This window comes from Panthera tigris, chromosome D2, assembly GCF_018350195.1.
Source record: "Panthera tigris isolate Pti1 chromosome D2, P.tigris_Pti1_mat1.1, whole genome shotgun sequence".
NCBI lineage: Eukaryota > Metazoa > Chordata > Mammalia > Carnivora > Felidae > Panthera > Panthera tigris.
This window is the reverse complement of record NC_056670.1, coordinates 15,495,958-15,515,506: the sequence shown is the minus strand read 5'-3', so window position 1 is coordinate 15,515,506 and position 19,549 is coordinate 15,495,958. Positions and strand designations below refer to the sequence as shown.

Below are 19,549 nucleotides of genomic sequence, written 5' to 3'. Positions count from 1 at the left end.
TTATTTTTTTTAATGTTTATTTCGAGAGAGAGGGAAAGAGAGAGAGAGTACATGCACATGTGCACGAGTGGGGGAGGGGCAGAAGGAGAAGGAGAGAGAGAATCCCAGGTTCCATGATGTCAGCACAGAGCCCGACTCAGGACTTGATCTCACAAACCGTGAGATCGTGACATGAGCCAAAATCAAAGTCAGATGCTTCAACCGACTGACTCACCCAGGCGCCCCTGAAAGACATTTTGAAAAATGAGTATATATTTTTTTTTGTTATGTAAGAGATTGAACAGTCATCATTCATAAACACCAAATAATTAATTGTTAGTTAACTTAAAAAGCTAATGGTAGAAAGGGCGCCTGGGTGGCTCAGTTGAGTGTCCAACTCTCGGTTGTGGCTCAGGTTCATGGGTTCGAGTCCCTCATCGGACTCTGAGCTGACAGTGCAGGGCCTGCTCGGGATTCTCTCTCCCTCCCCCTCTTCTGCTCTCTCTTTTTCTCTCTCTCTCTTCCTCAAAATAAATAAACTTTAAAAAAGAAATCTAATGGTAGAACTAGTGAACCATGAGTAGGGAAAGAGGGGAGGGAGAAAAATAGAGACAGCACTGAGATGGGTGCAGGTGGATTGTGGTGATGGCAGACATGGCTTGTAAGAGGACTTTACATGCTATGAGGACACAGAGGATGGGAGAGGAGGGCTCAAGTGTCTCCCTTTGTGACATGTTTCCTGGAACAAGTACCAAAGAATCACCAGCCGATTAATTGCAACCATTTTCCCAGCTAGGATGCTAATAAGAGAAGCTCATGGATGTGTTTGAAAAACCTCTTACTCAGATGACTAATCAGATTTGCTCTTGGATGCAGAAGCATCACCATAGCCCACATCTCTGGAGTCTTCCACTGCTCATTTTCCCTTCCTCTGACCGTGCCCCACCCCCTTTAAAATATTTTTAGTGTATTTTTAAAACTTGCATTATTTTATTGAAAAGACACATTACTTTACCATTGTAATCATTTGTTTATAATATACAGTTCACTGGTGTTAGCTATTTTCACCTAGGTGTGAAACAAATCTCCAGAATGTTTTTTGTCTTTCAAAATGGAAACTCTATGCCCTTTAAACAAGGATTCTTTTTCCCCTCCCTTTGCCCTTCGTAGCTACCGTACTAGTTTCTTTCCCCAGGAACTTGACCACTTTAGGTACACCATATAAGTGGACTCATATGGTATTTATTCTTTGTGACTGGCTTTTTTCACTCAGCCTAATGTCTTCAAGGTCCATCCATGTTGTGGGCGAGCCTGATTCCGTTCCTTTTTACGGCTGAATGGTACTCCATCAGATATGCCACATTTGGTTTGTCCATTCATCCACTGATGGACACTTGGGTTGTTTCCACCTCTTGGCTATTGAGATTAGTGTTTCCATGAACATGGGTGTGCAAATGTCTTTTCCAGACCCAGCTTCCAATTCTTTTGGATATACACCCAGGAGTGGGAGTGCAGAATCAAACGGTAGTTCTGTTTTTAAGTTTTTGAGGAATCACTTGTATCAGTCAGGTAGGCTTGCAATAACAATACACCATAGACTGGGCAGCTTAAACCACAGAAATTTTTTTTCTTACAGTTCTGGAGGCTAGAAGTCCAGGAAGGCAGGTCTGGTTTCTGGTGAGGGCTCCCTCTTTAGCTTGCAGACAGCTGCCTTCTCACAGTGTCCTCTTACGGCCTTTTCTCTGTGCACGCATGTGCACGCCTCGTGTCTAGTTTTCTTCTTACAAGGGCACCAGTCCAGTTGGATTTTGGCCCTACTCTAATAACCTCACTTACCACTCCTTAATTACCTCCTTAAAAGCCCTATCTCCAAGCAGTCACACTGGGGGATAGGGCCACAACATGTGAATTCTGGGGGGAGGACACAATTCAGTCCGTAACTGAATACACTTTTCCATAGCGACCGCCCCATTTTACATTTCCACCCACTGGCACAAGGTCCGGTTTCTCCATGTCCTGGTCAACCCTGGTTATTTTCTCTTTCCTTGACAGCAGCTGTCCTAATGTGGGTAAGGAGTGACCCCACCCCTTTAGGGGGCCTGGGAAACCTGAGTGGAGTAGCCACCCTTACATATTGGATTCTCTTTATGGCAAGCAGCCCTGCCCCAATGTGCCAGCATTTGCAGGTGGGAAGTTAAGAAACAAAAGAGCAGAGCGACACTTCAAAGAGCAGAGAGGGAACGATTCAAGAGAATCCAAGCTAAATGAACGTGGAGTCTATTTTTAGCTGGGCTGGATTACGGTTGCATACATTAAGAATAATCGTTTAAAAGAAGGCATGGCTCACAATTACATGGTATCATTTACAACCTCAACTGTGGCCACAGTAGGGCTCCTGCTCCTCCTGCCGTGGGGTGGGCACCGAGCAGTGTTTGGAGGATGTGCACACTGGGTGCCTTGAACAGAGAGGATGTCTGCAGAGAAGCCCTGACTATCAGAAAATTGGCGTGCAGAAAAGAACACTTAATCCTGTTTCCTTGAATCTAACTACCTAAGGCCTTGGATTTAGTCGACCGTAACTTCAAAGCCCAAGGCAAATTGAACGCAGTAGGGTCTCTTTGAAAAGACCGGCATGTTCTATGAGGTGCTCCTTGGTTTCTGTAAAACACTGTTCGACACAGAGAAGAACGCAAGAAATTGGGAGGAATCAGAGCTTTCTTTGAAATATTTGCTTTGTGGATTTTTAACTCAGGATATTTCCCAAACTTTGTGCTGTACACAATCACCATATAAAGGATTATACTATTCATTTATTAATACATCAAATAAATACAAATCCTGTATTTAGAAACAAGGTACCGGCGTTAAGAAATAACATTGTCAAGGAGCTTATAGAGAGCTAGGGGCGATGACTCACGTGGGAAAGAATAATACAAGACAGAACAACCATTTACAAGAGAGATTCAGTGCTGCGGGAGAAGAAAGTTCGCAGCCAGGACTTCTAGAAAGAATTTCAAAAAGAGCATGGTGTTTCAGTTGGACTTTAAAGAGACATCAAGTTTGAGCCCTGTGGAGAAGTAGAGGGAGATAATTCGAGGCAGAGGGAAAGCAAACCATAAATCTAGTGCTGAGAATAGGGATCTATGTGTATGAAAGATCCGCAAATGGTTCAGTTTGGACAGCAGAAAAAAAGGTGGGAAAGGTGGTTGGGGACGTGGTCTTAGAGGTTCCAGTATTGCTAAGGAGTAAATTGTTTCCTGCTATTAATTGTTATTTAAAATGGGGAAATGTCACTGTGTACTTAACGTGTTGTGGTACAGGTGGAAACTACAGAAGCCGAATTTCCCCTTTTGAAATTTCAGTCTGAGACGTGATAAACACATGCATATTAAGGGAAAAATAAAATTTTAGATGTAAATTGTGCCTGTAACTGTAGAATAGCTGGTGGGAACTTACAGAAGTAAATCGAAAGATAATATATACAAGGAACACCTGGACGGCTTAGCCGGTAAGGCTCTGGCTCTTAGTTTTGGCTCAGGTCATGATCTCATGGTTGGTGAGTTTGAGTCCCTCAAGGGGCTCTGCACTGACCATGCGGAGCCTCCTTGGGATCTCTCTCTCTCTCTCTCAAAATAAATAAATAAACAAGAAAGAAAGAAAGAAAGAAAGAAAGAAAGAAAGAAAGAAAGAAAGAAAGAAAGAAAGGGAAAGAAAGAGAAAGAGGAAGGAAGGAAGGAAGGAAGGAAGGAAGGAAGGAAGGAATAAAGAAGAAAGAAAGAAAGGTAATTTATGCATACAAAAGGAGAGGTGGAAAGGGAGATTCTTGTAGTAATTATGCAGGCTCAGCTCTCCACCTCTTTAAGCAGCTGACCTTGATGAAACAGGCAAGGTCACAAGGAATTCCAAATATGCTTGGCCTTTAAGCTCTGTAAATAGGAGACATGCTATTTATATATAACCTACTTACAAATACCCTTTAAGTGGCTACTTGGGACAGCCATCAAAACTTAATTTTGGGTAGTCCAGAAGCTCACAACTCCAGCAAGGAGAGGAAGTTTTCCCTGGAAACATTATTCTACATCATGGTTAGTTTCTACAGTACTGATATTCCAGGAATATACAGTTCATAGTCTTTTGCAGCTGATCTGGTAAGAAACTTGTGAAACCAAACGCTCTAATATTTTTGTGTGTGTGTGAAAAGCAAGTATAGAAAATAGCATAACAAACTTGCATATACCTATCACACAGATTCAATAATTATCAAGATTTCAGCACATTTGCTTTACCTACTCATTTTTTTTTTTAAACCCAGAGGCATTACAAACCCTTCTAAGCAATGTCACTGCGTTCCTACTGTTAGAGTAGGCAGTTAGTTAGGTTTCAACAGGATGGCTGGAGGCCAGCAAAGGGGGAGTCACAGCCAGCTATCTCTGACAGAAAGTCAGAGACCTGTCCCGGCCGCACTCCAAAAAACGAAGCCCCAAGAAACTGATCAAACCAGATGGGACCAAGACAAAGAAGGCCAGAGACCTGAGCAAGTAAGGGAGAAAAGGTGGGAAACCCTGCTCCCAAAGAAATCCCCTCCCAGAGTAAGAAATATTCTATCCTCTAGTTAACAACTGTCAATAGAAGATAGAGACCCAAAGCCTGAGGCACGCAGTGCCCCCTTGAGCTCGACGGCTCTCACATCTTGGGGTATAGTAAACTTTCCTACTTGTACCCCTCTACCATGTGCCTGGTCTTTCCTCGAATTCTTTCTTCAGACGAGACCAAGAGCTTCCAGTGACATCCCAGGGACAGTGACATCCCTGGGCAGAGGCCGCAGGGTCCTGGAGGTTCACCTTGCAACACTACGATCTCATCTGGACTCTCTTACAGACACACACATTTTCTTAAATAATCTTCATGAGATGAGCACGCTTAACGTGAACAATACTTCTCTTCTATCATCTAATGCCAGCTTATCATCCCCCTGCACTTATTGTCTCCAACATGCCGTTGCTTTAGATAGTTTGTTTGAGGAAGAATCCCAAGAAGGCCCACACCAGACATTTGATGGTTAAATCTCATGACTCTTAATTGGCGCAGCCCCTTATCTCCCTCCCCCTTTCTCCGTGTCCTTGACTTATTTCAACTGGGTAGGTTTTCTCATGGAACATAACCACATTCTGCGTTTGCCTCTTACCTTCCTTGTGGTATTATTTCACTATTCCTCGGTACCCCAAAATACAGTTTTTGATTGGGTATTGTCCATTTTCTACGTATTAATACTCTCCTTGGCATAGAAAAGAAAGCTAAGGGAATTTACTGGGATAAGCATAAGTTGTGTTTTTTTTTTTTAAGCAGGCAGAGCTGAATTTTCATTTTAATGCCAGCTTTGTCACTGAGTGGCTGTGTAAATTCATATTTGTATGCATTTTGTACCTTCTCCAAGTTGGTTTCACTATGAGCATGTCAATAATTTCATGGGGTTGCTCTAAGGATCACAGAAAGAGAACTTACAAAGGACCTAATCCAGTGGCAAGCAGAGATAAGAGACACTACAGAATTGGAACTATCTAGAGAGTTATTTTAGTGCACACCTAGCTCCAGGGTATGGTCAGCGTCTCCTGAAGGACTGGTCTGCTTGATGAAGTTCTAAGATTTGGTTTACTTCCCAGATTTCAGAAGATAGGTATCTGACTAATTATGAGCACAACAGCTGGCTATCTGTTTGGAAGGACCTAAATTACATGTAGTTGTTTAAAACAAATCCAATTTAAAACCTAACTCCATTAAATGGACCAGCTATTCGCATTCTGAAAGCCTGACCTGGTGGTCGAGGCCAAAAGGCCTGATAGTGTTTATCTGCATGAGAAAGAAAGGAGAATTCATGAATTAACTTCATCTGTCAGTCTTATGTAACTTTAAGCTTATTAATGAACCCATTGTGTTCAATGCCTTAAGACGCTGGATGATTTCCCTTGATTCTTGAAAAGATTTATCAGAGTGGGCTTTTCAGCCACTCTCTTCCCCTTTAGTAGTGCCTTTGCTTACTCTCCAACCACCACCCCCCCCCCTGCCTCCCCCCGCCCCCCACCCGCCCCAGTCTTTTTCTTTGTCCTTCTTTAAGTGAAGGAATTTCTAACACCAAGTTCTGGCAGGTTTAAAATAGAAATCGAAAATGCGTTGCAGAGCCTTGGGACAAATTTACAGAATTTCTTTACTGTTTGCACTATTTACAAACAGCTATTTCGTGTCTATGATATGGGAAGTGGTCATCATGGTGCTGATCACAACTCAGTCCCTGGTTTAATGACAGCAGCATGAAAACACTACAATTCCCCATAACCAGAGACTTAGAAAGAGAAGGGAATGAAAAGACTAGAAACAAAGAAAAAGAGATCCACAGTCAACCCCTGCACACATTCTGAGGATTAGAATCAAATCATCTTTAGCGCTAATAGAATATGTCAAGGCAAATGTTTTGAAAGTTCCATTTTTTTTTTAACAGTTTACGTTGTGTGAAGTTTATGGTAACCTTCTAATTGAGGTCTTCTTGCCTCAGGAAGACATTATGTATGCAGAACCCTGAGATACGGAGCCTTTGGAAGCCAAAGGGGGGTAACCGAGGCCCAGACAGGGGCATCAGAAATTCCAATCTGTCTCTTAAGCAATATTTGGAGCTGAGGTTCCCAGACAAACATTTGCAAGGGGTTTTTCAATACAGTAAAGGGGAAAGGACTTTAATCTGACCTCTTTACATTTCTGTTCAGTGTGCAGGTTTTATTTCCTGTATTTTTCCCATTTTCCTTTTAGAATTCTCTCTTGTTTTAGCTCCTTACTTGTATTGTATCTTCTACCTTTTTGTTATATCCTTTTTTTAAGAGGCTCTATTTTTTAGAGCAGTGTTAGGTTCACAGCACAACTGAGCAGAAGGCATAGAGATTTCTTATATCCCTCCTGACCCCACATGTGTATAAGCTCCTCCATTATCAACACCCCCCCACCAGACTGGTCCATTTATTATAACTGGTGAACCGACATTGACACATCAGCATCACTCAAAGTCCATAGCTGATATTAAGGTTCATTCTTGGTATGCACATTCTATAGGTTTGGACAAATGTATAATGGTAGGCATCCATCATTAGGGTATTATCCAGAGTATTCTCATTGTCCCAAAAATCCTCTGCACTCTGTCTGTTCATCCCTTTCTCTTCTCTAACCACCTTGGCAACCAATGATTTTTTTTTTTTTTTTTTTACTGTCTCCATAGTTTGGCTTTTTGCCGAATGTCATTGTGTTGGAATCAGACAGTGTACAGATTTTCTTTTCTTACTGGCTTCTTTCACTTATTATTATGCATTTAAGCTTCCTCTGTGTCTTTTCATGGCTTAAAAGCTCATTTTTTTTTTTAGCACTGAATAATGTTCTATCGTTTGGATGTGCCATAGTTAATTTTCTGTTCACCTATTGAAAGATATCTTCGTTGCCTGATTGTCATTTGGATAGTTATGATAAGTCTACAATAAGCATGTATGTACAGGTTTTTGTGTAGATGTAAGTTTCCGGTTCCTTTGGGTAAATACCAAGGAGCATGACTGCAAGGATCATATAGTAAGAGTACATTTAAACTTTTAAGATACTGACAAACTGTCTTCCAAAGTGACAGTGCCATTTTGCATCCCCGCCCGCAATGAATGAGAGTTCCTGTTGCTCCACATCTTCACCAGCATTTTGTGCTGTCAGTTTTCTGGATTTTGGTCATTCTGGTAGATGTGTGTGGTATCACTCTCTTGCTTTAATTTACATTTCCCTGTTGGTATACAATCGGGAGCATTCTTTTACATTTTTTTTTAAATTTTGTTAACATTTATTCATTTTGGAGAGACAGAGAAAGACAGAGCATGAGTGGGGGAGGAGCAGAGAGAGAGGGAGACACAGAATCCGAGCTGTCAGCACAGAGCCCGATGTGGGGCACGAACTCACAGACCGAGAGACCATGACCTGAGCCAAAGTTGGAAGCCTAACTGACTGAGCCACCCAGCTGCCCCAACATGCTTATTTGTTTTTTAATGTTTATTTACTTATTTATTTATTTTGAGAGAGAGATAGAGAATGAGCAGGGGAGGGGCAGAGAGAGAGAGGGAGAGAGAGAATCCCAAGCAGGCTCACAACTGTCAGCACGGAGCCTGATATGGGGCTCCAACCCACAAACCATAAGATCATGACCTGAGCCAAAACGAAGAGTCAGAGGCTTAACCGACTAAGTCACCCGCTCCCCTCCCACATGCTTATTTTCCATTCATGTATCTTCTTTAGTGATGTGTCTGTTCAGGTTTTTGGCCCATTTTTTAGTCGGGTTTTTTTTTCTTATTGTGGCATTTTCAGAGTCCTTTACATATTTTGATGAACATTTATTTATCAAATGCATCTTTTGAAAATATTTTCTCCCAGGATTTGCCTTTTCTTTTCATTCTCTTAACAGTGTCTTTCACAGAGCAAACATTTTTAAGTTTAACACAATCTTGCTTATCATTTTTTTTCTTTCATGGATCATGCCTTTGGTGTTGTATCTAAACAGTGATTGTATGCCCAAGGTCAGCTAGACTTTCTCCTATGTTGTCTTGGAGGACTTTCATAGTTCCGTGGTTTGCGTTTAATGCTGTGACCCATTTTGAATTAACTTTTGTGAAAGGTGTGATTTTTTTCAATGTGGATGTCCAACTGTTCCAGCACCATTTGTTGAAAACACTGCCTTTGCATTTTTGCATTACCTTTGATCCTTTGTCAAAAAAATCAGTTGATGATAGTTACAAGGGTCTATTTCTGGGCTTTTTATTCCATCCCATTGATCTATTTGTCTATTCTTTCACCAATACCACACTGTCTTAATTACCATAGCCGAAGATGAGTAGTGTCAGTTCTGCAACTTCATTCATCAGTACTGTGATGGCTATTCTGGGTCTCTTGCCTCTCCAAATGAACTTTATTGTTTTTTCCTCTATTTGTTTGTGTTTTTGTTTTTTCCATATAAACTTCAGAATCAGTTTAGAATCAGTTCATATCTGCAAAATAACTTGATGCTTGGGATTTTGATTGGCTTTGCACTGATTCCATAATTAAGTTGGGAAAAACTGACATCTTGACCATATTCAGTCTTTCTATCCATAAAAACAGACTATTTCTCTATTTATTCAGTTTTTCTTAGAATTTGTCAGTTTTCTAGTTTTCCTCACTATAGGCCTGTAACAGAACCCAAGTCCATCTGCCCAACGTGCAGCAAACACAATCACTGGGTTTGCAGCAAGGAGAGTTTATCTGAAAGGCAGCCAAACAAGGAGATGGGAAGGCAGGTGTCAAACTCACCTCCAAGAAGGGAGAGAGAACAAATTTCTTATAATCATAGAGGTTGAGACTACATACATATTGATGAAAAGGGTGGGAAAACATACAATTCTTCATGAGGAAAGATGGAGCATGTTAATTGAGCAAACATATATGTAACATACACCCCACCTTCAGTTTGGGGTGGAGGCTTCACATCAGAAGGAGGCAAACTTCATCCCCTGATGTCAGGAGGATATCTTAGGACAAGGAGAAGGGACATGTTTTGAGAGCTGGTATAAACTGGATGGGGTCTTGGGCTCATTAGCTTGGGTAAGGAATGCAGGGTATTGCTTGTTCATAGGCTGGAACCATATCAATTGACCTTGAATCCAGGCTTCTGCAGAGACAGGTAGTGGATTTGTTAGTGGGGCCTGAAACGATACAATAGCTGATTAGGGAGAAACAGTTCTTTGAAAAACAAGCTTTAAATTTTCTATTAGTTGCAACCTCATTAACCCTATGGGGCACACATGGTTTCAGATCATGGACATATTTTGTTAGATTTATACCTACATATTTCATTTTGGGGAGGTGCTAATGTAAATGACATTATGCTTTTAATTTCCAATTCTACTTGTTCATTGCTGGCATATAGGAAAGCTGTTGACTTTGGTATATTAACCTGATATCCTGCAACATTGCTATTATCACTTATTATTTCCAAGAGTTTGTCAGTTCTTTTGGATTTTCTGCATTGATGATCACAGCACCTGCAAACAAAGACAATTTTATTTCTTCCTTCCCAATCTTTTATTTCCTTTCCTTTCCTTTTCTTATTGTCTTATTGCTAGGACTTCCAGTTCAGGGTTGAAAAGCAGTGGTAAAAGGGGACATCCTTGCCTTGTTCCTGACTTAGTGGAAAAGCTTCTATTTTCTCACCATTAAGCTTCCTGCTAGCTGTAAGCTTTTTGTAGATTGCATTCTTTTACACGGGGAAAGGAAACACTGTGTAAAGTTCTTCTTAAAAAAAGGATATTAGATTTACTTTCCCCCTACTTAGCTCCATGCTGGCCCTTTCTTTACTTAACTTTAGTTCCTCCTCCTGGCAGGCATCTTCAGCCCCCATGTCAATTATAGGCGGTTATATCTGATTTTAGAGCTAATCCTGACTAAGCCAGGAAGTCTACAGGGAGCAGAATGCCTTTCCTAATGGGGCTTGGAATTAGTACTTGGTGCTTCTAGAGTAATTCTTGGCATTTTCATGGTCCCTGAGTTACAGATTCCTCCTAATCGGTATTTGGTCCATAAAACTTGAGGTCTACCTCACTTCCCTCAGTAGCACCTTAGCTACTCTCCATTTTCTGAAGGTAAGTAAACTAGGTTGGAGCAACGACATCTATGTGGTTTTTACCTGCCTCCATGCTCCTCCAGGAGCTGATCTTTTCCCACATGTTCGCATTTCCACTCCGGCATGTTCTCATTTCTGCTCCAGATGTTCGCATTTCCGCTCCAAAGTAGACCAGCCACCCAGGATATGATGCTGCTCTCCTACTTAATCCCACAACTGCCATTTTGTTACAACTCTTGCTAAACCATCCCACCTGCTGGACCCATTCCTTTGGGTCCACAGCCCTTACCATGGTAACGTACTGTCTGCCTTTCAAAAGCCAGACCCACAGCTCAATCAGTTTCACTAATCCAGTTGCCCTTTCCTCTCAAAATTACTGAGGTCCCATCATGCCTTACCTTAGTTAATGATTCTGACTTTGTCTCTTTTCACCCTGAAGTTATTCCCCCGGAAATGGTTGTCAGCATCATATCTGATCATATGTGATTCTAATTCATTATCAATCAAGCCAAAATTATTACAATATGCACAGTCCCGAGATAACACGCATAAAAGAGAAAAATCTCGTTGCCATATTTCTTTATGCCTTATACGAAGAAATTAGGTTACCATCTCCATCGTCATGTCTCATAAACCTGTATTTCCAGTCCAGATCTCTCTTTTAACTTACACCTTTAACCTGGACGCGTGACAAGTATGTCAAACTCAACATATCAGACGCTGAAGCTCATAGTTTTCTCTTCAGGCCTCTCTCACCTCCTTGTTTAACAGCAATTACAACAATGCCCTGCTTCTCTGTATCTGTCCCACCTACCTAATTGCCTAAAGTAGAAACCTGGACTTCACCTTCCATTCCCTCACACCTCACATACAATCAATCATCCAGTCCCATTAAATCTCTCTCCTAAGTGTTTCTTGAGTCTGTTTCTTTCTCTCCACGCCATTGCCAACATCCTAATCCAGGCCACCCCCCACAAAAAAACTTCAAACTCCTTAACATTGCACAGCAGATTTATATCTTAAGGTATTACTGTGCATGAATCCATAGTTTCTTGCCTCGTCCTGCCTTTTCCTATGACAAGAACGGTTGGCTACCACATGAAAGGCAGAGTACAGAGCATATAAACTTTTACAGATCACAAACAATAGGCCCATGTCTGATAAATTACTTATTACTACCTTAGCGCTTTAAAAAACTCAACTAAAAAGTCTGCAAATGGCAAATAATAAGTAAAAAGATATTTATCTTAGCAAGTATTTGCTATGTGCCAGGCTATATAAATATACTATACTACTTAGCATAGTATACTATAGTACTATATACTAATATCACATATATTCATATTGTAATCGTTTTCTAAGGTAGATACTGTAACTACCTGATTTTTTGGGTGAGGAAGATGATAAATTGTTGAGAAGCTAATATATGGCCGCAGAGCCAGGATTTGAGGCAGGTTGTTTGCCTACAGAATCCGGGCTCTCGGCCATTCCACTGTGCTATTTCTCCATGAATGGTCTATGAATGCGGAAGCTTTTTAATTTTCATACCAGAAGTTTCACTTGTTAAGTTTACCCCTGTTTACAATTATAAAATATTATTCATGTATTGCAATACCAATAATATAAGGTATCTGGGCAAAGAACATATTCTCCCTGCAGAAACTTCACATATTATTGAAGCGACATCCTTCTAGAAGAAGGACATTGGTTTCCCTGTCTGTATGCGGGAGATATGCAAGTGCTGATATGCCACACTATTAACTGTATCTAGAAGACTTGTTGCAGGATGCACATATGGACTCAATACCTCCTTGCTTTCCACTTGTGAATATGTTGCTTTTTATGGCTTTGTGTCATCCATCCATTAAGCATGTCACTGGATAAATGTTTCCTCTGTAAGTAGATAGTAAGATTCTCAAGGCCAAGAGTAGTGTATTCTACTTATATACTGCAATGGAGCCTTCCTCAGTCTTCCCACTAAAGCATCAAGTCCTTCCAATTCTGAATTTCCCTTGAGCTTCACAATGTTCTTCTGAGCTTTGATGTAATGTAACTATAAATTATAAAGCTGTCTAAAATTAAACATGATGTCTGGCAGGAACCGCAAACTCTACAATCCTCCAAACCCAAAGTAACTTTTAAAAATATATATATCAATTCAGGGCGCCTGGGTGGCTCAGTCGGTTGAGCGTCCGACTTCAGCTCAGGATGTGATCTCATGTGGTTCATGAGTTCGAACCTGGGTCGGGCTCTCTGCTGTCAGCACAGAGCCCAGCTTTGCTTTGGATCCTCCATCCCCCTCCCCTGCTTGTGCATACCCTCTCTCTCGCTCTCTCAAAAATAAATAAACATTAAATATACATATATGTATATCTATATCAAATCTATGCCTCATTTTTTTCTCCTTCAGTAGCAAAAAAAAAAAAAAAAAAAAAAAAAAATTCACCCATAACTTCTCTCCCTTAGTCACCAAATTCTGCTATCACAAATGACTTGTCTGTCACCTCTTTCTCCTCTAAACTGACCCTGACCAATTTCAGGCCATCATTCTCCCTCATCTGAACCAGTGAGAAAGCCTCCCAATAGACTGCTGTGAATTCAATTTATTAGTAGAATCCATCCTTGTATTTGTACTGATATATTTCTAAACACTGCTATGATCACACTTACTCGTCCAAAACAACTTGTACAGACTACAGTTCAAATTCCTTACTCTGTCATTCAAGGCTCCCTGTGTTATCAGCCTTGGTTCCAATCTGGCTGGCTAATTTACTGAGGTTAGAAGTACCTCTCCTTGAAAACCTGGGGTAGTTATAAGATCTTTCCCCTTCCCCCAACTGTGTGTGTGTGTGTGTGTGTGTGTGTGTGTGTGTGTGTGTGTGTGTATTTGTTTTTAAATGGAATCATTAACATCAATTTCACACATGGTGATTGCTCAAATGGAAATGTGATCACAGCCCCTTTGTGTTTCAGTGCTACCATAATTCACCCAAACAGAGGCTCCCAGGCCGCTTCAGAGCTGTGTCATCATCTTTGGGGTGGATCAGCAGCCAGAGAAGGCCGACCTTGGAAAGTACACTGGCTTTCATTAGCCCTGGGGTCTGGAAAGGGAGTCCTGATTTACTTTCCATTTTCCTCATATAGACTTGACCCCGCTTCAAAATTGCATGAGATCTGCAGGGATAAAAACGTGACCAAAACAACAACAAAAAATAAGTCTGGTGTTTTGCTGTTGTTGTTGTTGTTGTTGTTGTTGTTGCCATCATGTGAGCATGCCTCGGGATTATAAGCAATTGTGTAAACACAAGCCTGGAAAGGAAAATACATTGAGCGGCGAAAATTCCCACAGCAGCTGTAGCCTTAGGCCAGCCGGGGCGCCCCCTTAAGTCTCGCGAGAGAGCAGAGACAGGCGCTGTGGTCTCCCGGTCTCTCGCGAGACCCAAGCTTCAGCGTCTCCAGGGGCAACAGCAATGGCGGTCCCCTCGTCCGAGCGGCTTTTCTCGCTGGAGCTGCTCGTAGATTGGGTGCGTCTTGAAGCCGGGCTGCTGCCGCCGCCGCCGCCGCGGCCCGTGGTCGAGGTGGAGGAGGAGCAAGAGGAAGACGAGGAGGAGGCGTCGCCACCACGGCCGTCGCGCGACCTGTGCCCCGCAGTGGCCTTCCGCCTGCTGGACTTCCCCACCCTGCTGGTTTACCCTCCTGACGGCCCCGGCGCCCCAGCCCCGGAACCCCGGCCTGGCCTGGTCAGCTTCGGTCGCGGCAAGTCCTGTCTCTTCCGCCTGCACCCCGTTACCCTGCACCGCCTGCTCCTTCGGACACCGCTTTACACCTTGCTGCTGCAGCTGCCCCCTGGGCGCCCGACTCCTGCCCCGCGACTCCTGGGTGCCTGTAGCATCTCGCTGGCCGCCGCCGCCCACAAGGTCCTGGGGCAGGCCGCCTCCGGCTGCTCCCAGGGTCATCGAGGAAGTTTCCCTCTGCGTAACCAAGTCGGGGAGCGGATTGGGGACATTGCCCTGGGCTACCGCTTCACTGACTTGGGAAGCAGCTTGTTGGGCCATCTTGAGCGGCCAGTCGCTACCGCAGGAGGTGGGGTGGAGCTTGTAGAGGTCAGTTCCCAGACCCCACAGGAACCACAGCAGCCAGACTCAGAGCCAAGACCACGAGATGCTGATAAGTCCCTTGTGAGTTTAAAAATCCCGAAGGCACAGAAGGATTTGAAGGAAATAGCTTTCCATAGTAAGACCAACTGTAGTAACACGGTTTCTGTGGAGCATGGCAAAACCAGCTCTGTTTGTTCAAATTCTAGTGGGGTGAGAAGCGTTAGCCCCCCATGTCAGGGAGTCACAGAGTTGGACATTGAAGCCAACATATTTTGCCCTCCTCCTCTGTATTACACTCATTTGACCCAAGAAAAGATGCCTCCTGTACAGGGTACAATCACCATTAAACCTCAAATAAATGCCCCTGAGGAATTGGATGGTATTTCTCTGGGGGGAAATCACGTAACTGTCCCAGCACATATTGATTCTCTGAAACATGCTGATTCTGGGACACATGAGAGTCCTCCGAAGCCCATAAATCCTCCGCATGTTCAGGAGAAAGGAGCAAGTGATCAAACTGCGTATCACGGGCAAACTGAACAAAGTAGAATTAACACAATAAGGCAGCTGCCTTTGTTAAACGCTTTGTTGGTTGAGTTGTCCTTGTTATATAACCAACCTGTGGCAAGCCCCCCTCAAATACATCCTCACTTAGCCTGGTTATATAGAACTGAGGGTAAGAAGTCACCAGAGTCTTCTGCCAAATGCACATGTAAATCTGAATCTAAGAAGGGTAAGCTTTCTGTGGGGGAAAATGACGAGTCGGTGAATCTTCAGTATAAAAAGAACCAAGGTGAAAATCTCAAAAAAGAGAAATATTTTGAAAAGAACAGTGGAAACCCCCCCAAAAGAGTTCCGAGGGGGAGGCTGCTTTATGGTTTAACAAATACACTTAAACTACGTTTAAAGCAAACAAACCCTGATATGTTGTTAGTGCATGAAAAAAGAGAACAGTATAGAAAAATGCAAGCACAGATGTTGGGTGCAAAACTCAGATTTCCATCATCCAAAGTTAAAGTATTCAGCTTTGCGGAACAACCTCAGAAGCCACATCAACTGCCTAAAGATAGGTGTTCGAAATCAGATGCATCTTTTGCTGAGAACAGTGATACCTCAAAGCAAATCAGTGGTGGTTTTGATGATCCTCGCACAGGTAAAGAAACTAAGCTGAAATGTGCAACTGAAAAAACAGAGTGTGGTGAACATAGAACAAATAATGGTTTATTGGAAGAAATTATATGTCCAGATTCCATTGTCCCAGAAAGGTTTCCTCATGCAAGTATTTTGGAAGGAGAAATGGAAAGGAAAATCCAAAGTCCGTGTCTTTCCCAACAGGTTGCAGTTGTTGACAGAATTGTAGTAGATAAAGAAATAGACGATAAGCATGTCAAAGTCAGCGATGATGACATTCTTACTGATGATATGAGTGAAAAACCAAGTGGGAGTAGTTGCTCTGAAAGCATCTCAGAACTAAAGTATTCAGATGACTTCACCAGTCCTTGCTTTTCCGAAGATTTCTATACCACCGAGGATACTAGCAGAATTTTACAAGCTTGTGGTAGCCATTTAGCAGCAGAAAATCCAAAACATAATCAATACACAGGTAAGTCTAGTGAAACAAGACTGTCCATAAGAAAAAACAGCAGCGAAAAGAGTTCTATTCTTAGCCCACCTTTTTCAGCTGGCTCACCAGTACGCTCACATAAAGGATCTCATATTCCAAGGATTCCAGATAAAAGTTTGGAGGAAGATTCTAGTATCTCTACCAGTGATTTGTCTGTATCACATTGGACTGAGGAAAAAGGAAACCAGGTAGATCGAAACAGTGTGCATAATTCTAAAGTTGCTAAACTTAAAACAAAAATCGGTTGCAAGTCTTCAGAAAAAAGCCAGTCACCTCGGACATCTCAAGTGAGTTCTTATCTGCCATCTAATTTATCAGAACTAGAACTTAATGTCCTGGATAGCAGCACACCAGATCACTTTGAAGAAGATGATGACGTTGGTTCACTAAATATTTCCAAGCAATGCAAAGATATTTGCGAATTAGTGATAAATAAACTTCCAGGATATACAATGTGAAAATATGTGCTTAAAAGACATTTCATTTTTTAGAACCTATGTGTACTGTTAGTGAAACAATTTTTAATAATTCTGTACATTATTTTAGTACATAATTTGTGTAAATAATTCTTTTTAAGAATTATAAATGTTATTTTGATGTCTAGATGGTTTCTATTTAACCATATTAATCATGAAATCACCTTACAATCTAGGTAAGATTTAAGTTGTTGAATCTTGTAAGAATAAAAGTATCTTTCTAAACTATCTCTCAAAGTATTCATCTGAAGGTATCAGTCATCCTAAAGCCAACTTCAGGTACACCATTAAAAAAGAGACTAGTTAAAAAGGGTATAATTTTCATAGGAATAAGTTTTAATGAGAATAAGTCATTTAACAAATATAGAAGAACTTACTGTGTGAGATGAAGAAAAGTACAAAAATATTTAAGATATACCCCTGCAGGTAGAGTGTACTGTTTTTATGTAGATATGAATTCTTTAGGGAAATCTGGGATACATACACATCCCATATCCCCAGTAGGTGAAGTCCTTTTTATATACTGTCATAGTGCTTGCTTGCTTATTTATTTATTTACTTATTTACTTATTTATTTATACATTTATTTATTTTTGATAGAGAGAGACAGAGCACAAGTGGGGGAGGGGCAGAGAGAGAAGGAGACACAGAATCCGAAGCAGGCTCCAGGCTCTAGCTGTCAGCACAGAGCCCGACGCGGGGCTCGAAATCACAGACCGCGAGATCATGACCTGAGCCGAAGTTGGATGCTTAACCGACTGAGCCACCCAGGTGCCCCTCTTTTGTTTATTTTTTTTAACACATTTTGTGTGATTAGTTGATCGATGTTTGTCTTCTGTTAGGCTTAAGTTTAGTGATGGAAGAGGTCATATATGTCTTGCCCACTGGTATAGTATGTATGGTCTTAGTATCCAGCACAGTCTGGCTTGTGGTTGGGGTGTGATAAAAGCATGTGTTGAACAAATTAATGAAAGCCATGCATTTCAAAGAATATATTGGGAGAGGATCAAATTAAGCAGTCAAAACGAGCAGAAATCCTAAGAATAAGCTGCAGAAAATCCTTATTGGAAACACGGTTATTGACTATGTTTTTGTTTGCTGTGTATAAGCAACCTGCAGGTGTTTTCTGAAGTATTTGGAGAAGGGAGCTCAGAAAGGTGTCTTCCAGTTTCTTATTTGGAAATTCAGTTTATCGTTGTCATTTCGGTTGTTCCAAAGTTATTTTTAAAGTATAAAAGGTTGTTTTTATGAAGTCTAGTGATTGTTTCTTCTGTTGGTTTTATACTTAGACCTTATTCTGTGTTCAAGTATTTATTTATATATTTTTCTATCTGTGTTATATTTTAACTTCCACATTTTTTAACATATCTGATATTTTTGGATGTATGAAGCAAAGTCCTAATTTTGCTTCCTTTATAAGTAATTAAATAATTATGTAAGTATTATCTTTTGAATGATCATAATAGATAGAATTTTAAAAGACAGAGATTGAGGATGTTATATTTTGAGAAGCAATATGAATAAAAGAAATATGGGAATGAGTATAATGTATTCATGGGACTGTGAGAATATCTTGATTAGAAGGGTAGATTCATGGGGCACCTGGGTGGCTCAGTCAGTTGAACGTCCAACTCTGGGTGGTGGCCCAGGTCATGATTTTTTACAGTTGGTGAGATTGAGCCATGCATCAGGCTCTGTGCTGACTGCATGAGCCTGCTTGGATTCTCTCTCCCTCCCTTTTCTGCCCCTCCCCCATGCGTGTGTGTGTCCGCGTTCGTGCATGCACATTCTCTCTCAAAATAGATGAACTTTAAAAAAAAAAAAGGTAGATTCATGCTACAGAGTGGTAGAAAGGAACTTTGTTGAGTAAGAAAAGTCCCAGATTCTAGGGAGCTTCAGATGCCATGGGTATAATACAGTCCTAAGCAATAGAAACAATAGAGTATTTTAATTTATAAATGAGCATCAATAAGTAGTCCTGACATTTTGAATATCATAAATTATGGAAATAATTCCTTGGAGGTACAGAATTTTTAACAGTAAAAGTTTTCAAATATGAAATGGCTTATAGCTATGATCGTAATTTTTCAGGTAATATAAAGCATCCAGTATATCAAAATAATGCAGGGTACTGTAGCTAGATATCAATTTGATGTGTAAATTGTTAGCATTTTTTCATGACAATGGAAGAGACAAAAATATAAGCAACAATGCCAGAATCATTAGAGAAATGATTCCTTAAAAACTGACTGGTTTATTTGATTACTAGTAAGTCATTGCCTATGATGAGAATAGATGAGGGAAATGATTAGTTCAACATGTGTCTGAAGTACAACAAAGGCTAAAGAATTAATGTACTTTAAATTACAAAACTGAGTAGCTGGATAAGATTCTCTTTGAGTTACTCCATATTTATTTCTCAACTTGTGGTGTTAGTTTTTATAACTTCTAGTAAAAAAAAAAAATACTTGTTTTCATGCATTTAGTGCTTCCTGTTTGCAACTTATTTTCAGGTTCTACTTCATGTTTTAGTTCTACAACCTATAAACTTATATTTTTAAGGGTATCATAATAGATACTACGCCTGAAGCATTCTTTATCCCTAAATTACTTAAATCATTGAAACATGAAATAGTATTTCAGGCTCATAAATAAGGGAGACGTGTCATTTAATTGTTTGTAAAACTAAGCTACTGCAATCCAGCTTTTCTGA

General features: G+C 41.0%; 1 protein-coding gene across 1 annotated transcript; it reads left to right on the top strand.

Moving 5' to 3' along the window:
• Positions 1–14,105: 14,105 nt before the first annotated feature.
• On the top strand, positions 14,106–16,887 carry MAP10 (microtubule associated protein 10). The gene has a single exon (XM_007099229.3). It carries the CDS (start codon positions 14,110–14,112, stop codon positions 16,816–16,818), a length of 2,709 nt encoding a protein of 902 aa, XP_007099291.2. The 5' UTR covers positions 14,106–14,109; the 3' UTR covers positions 16,819–16,887.
• The last annotated feature ends 2,662 nt before the right edge of the window (positions 16,888–19,549 follow it).

Coding starts and splice junctions, on each gene's coding strand:
- MAP10 (XM_007099229.3), top strand. CDS start 14,110: ATGGCGGTCCCCTCGTCCGAGCGGCTTTTCTCGCTGGAGCTGCTCGTA.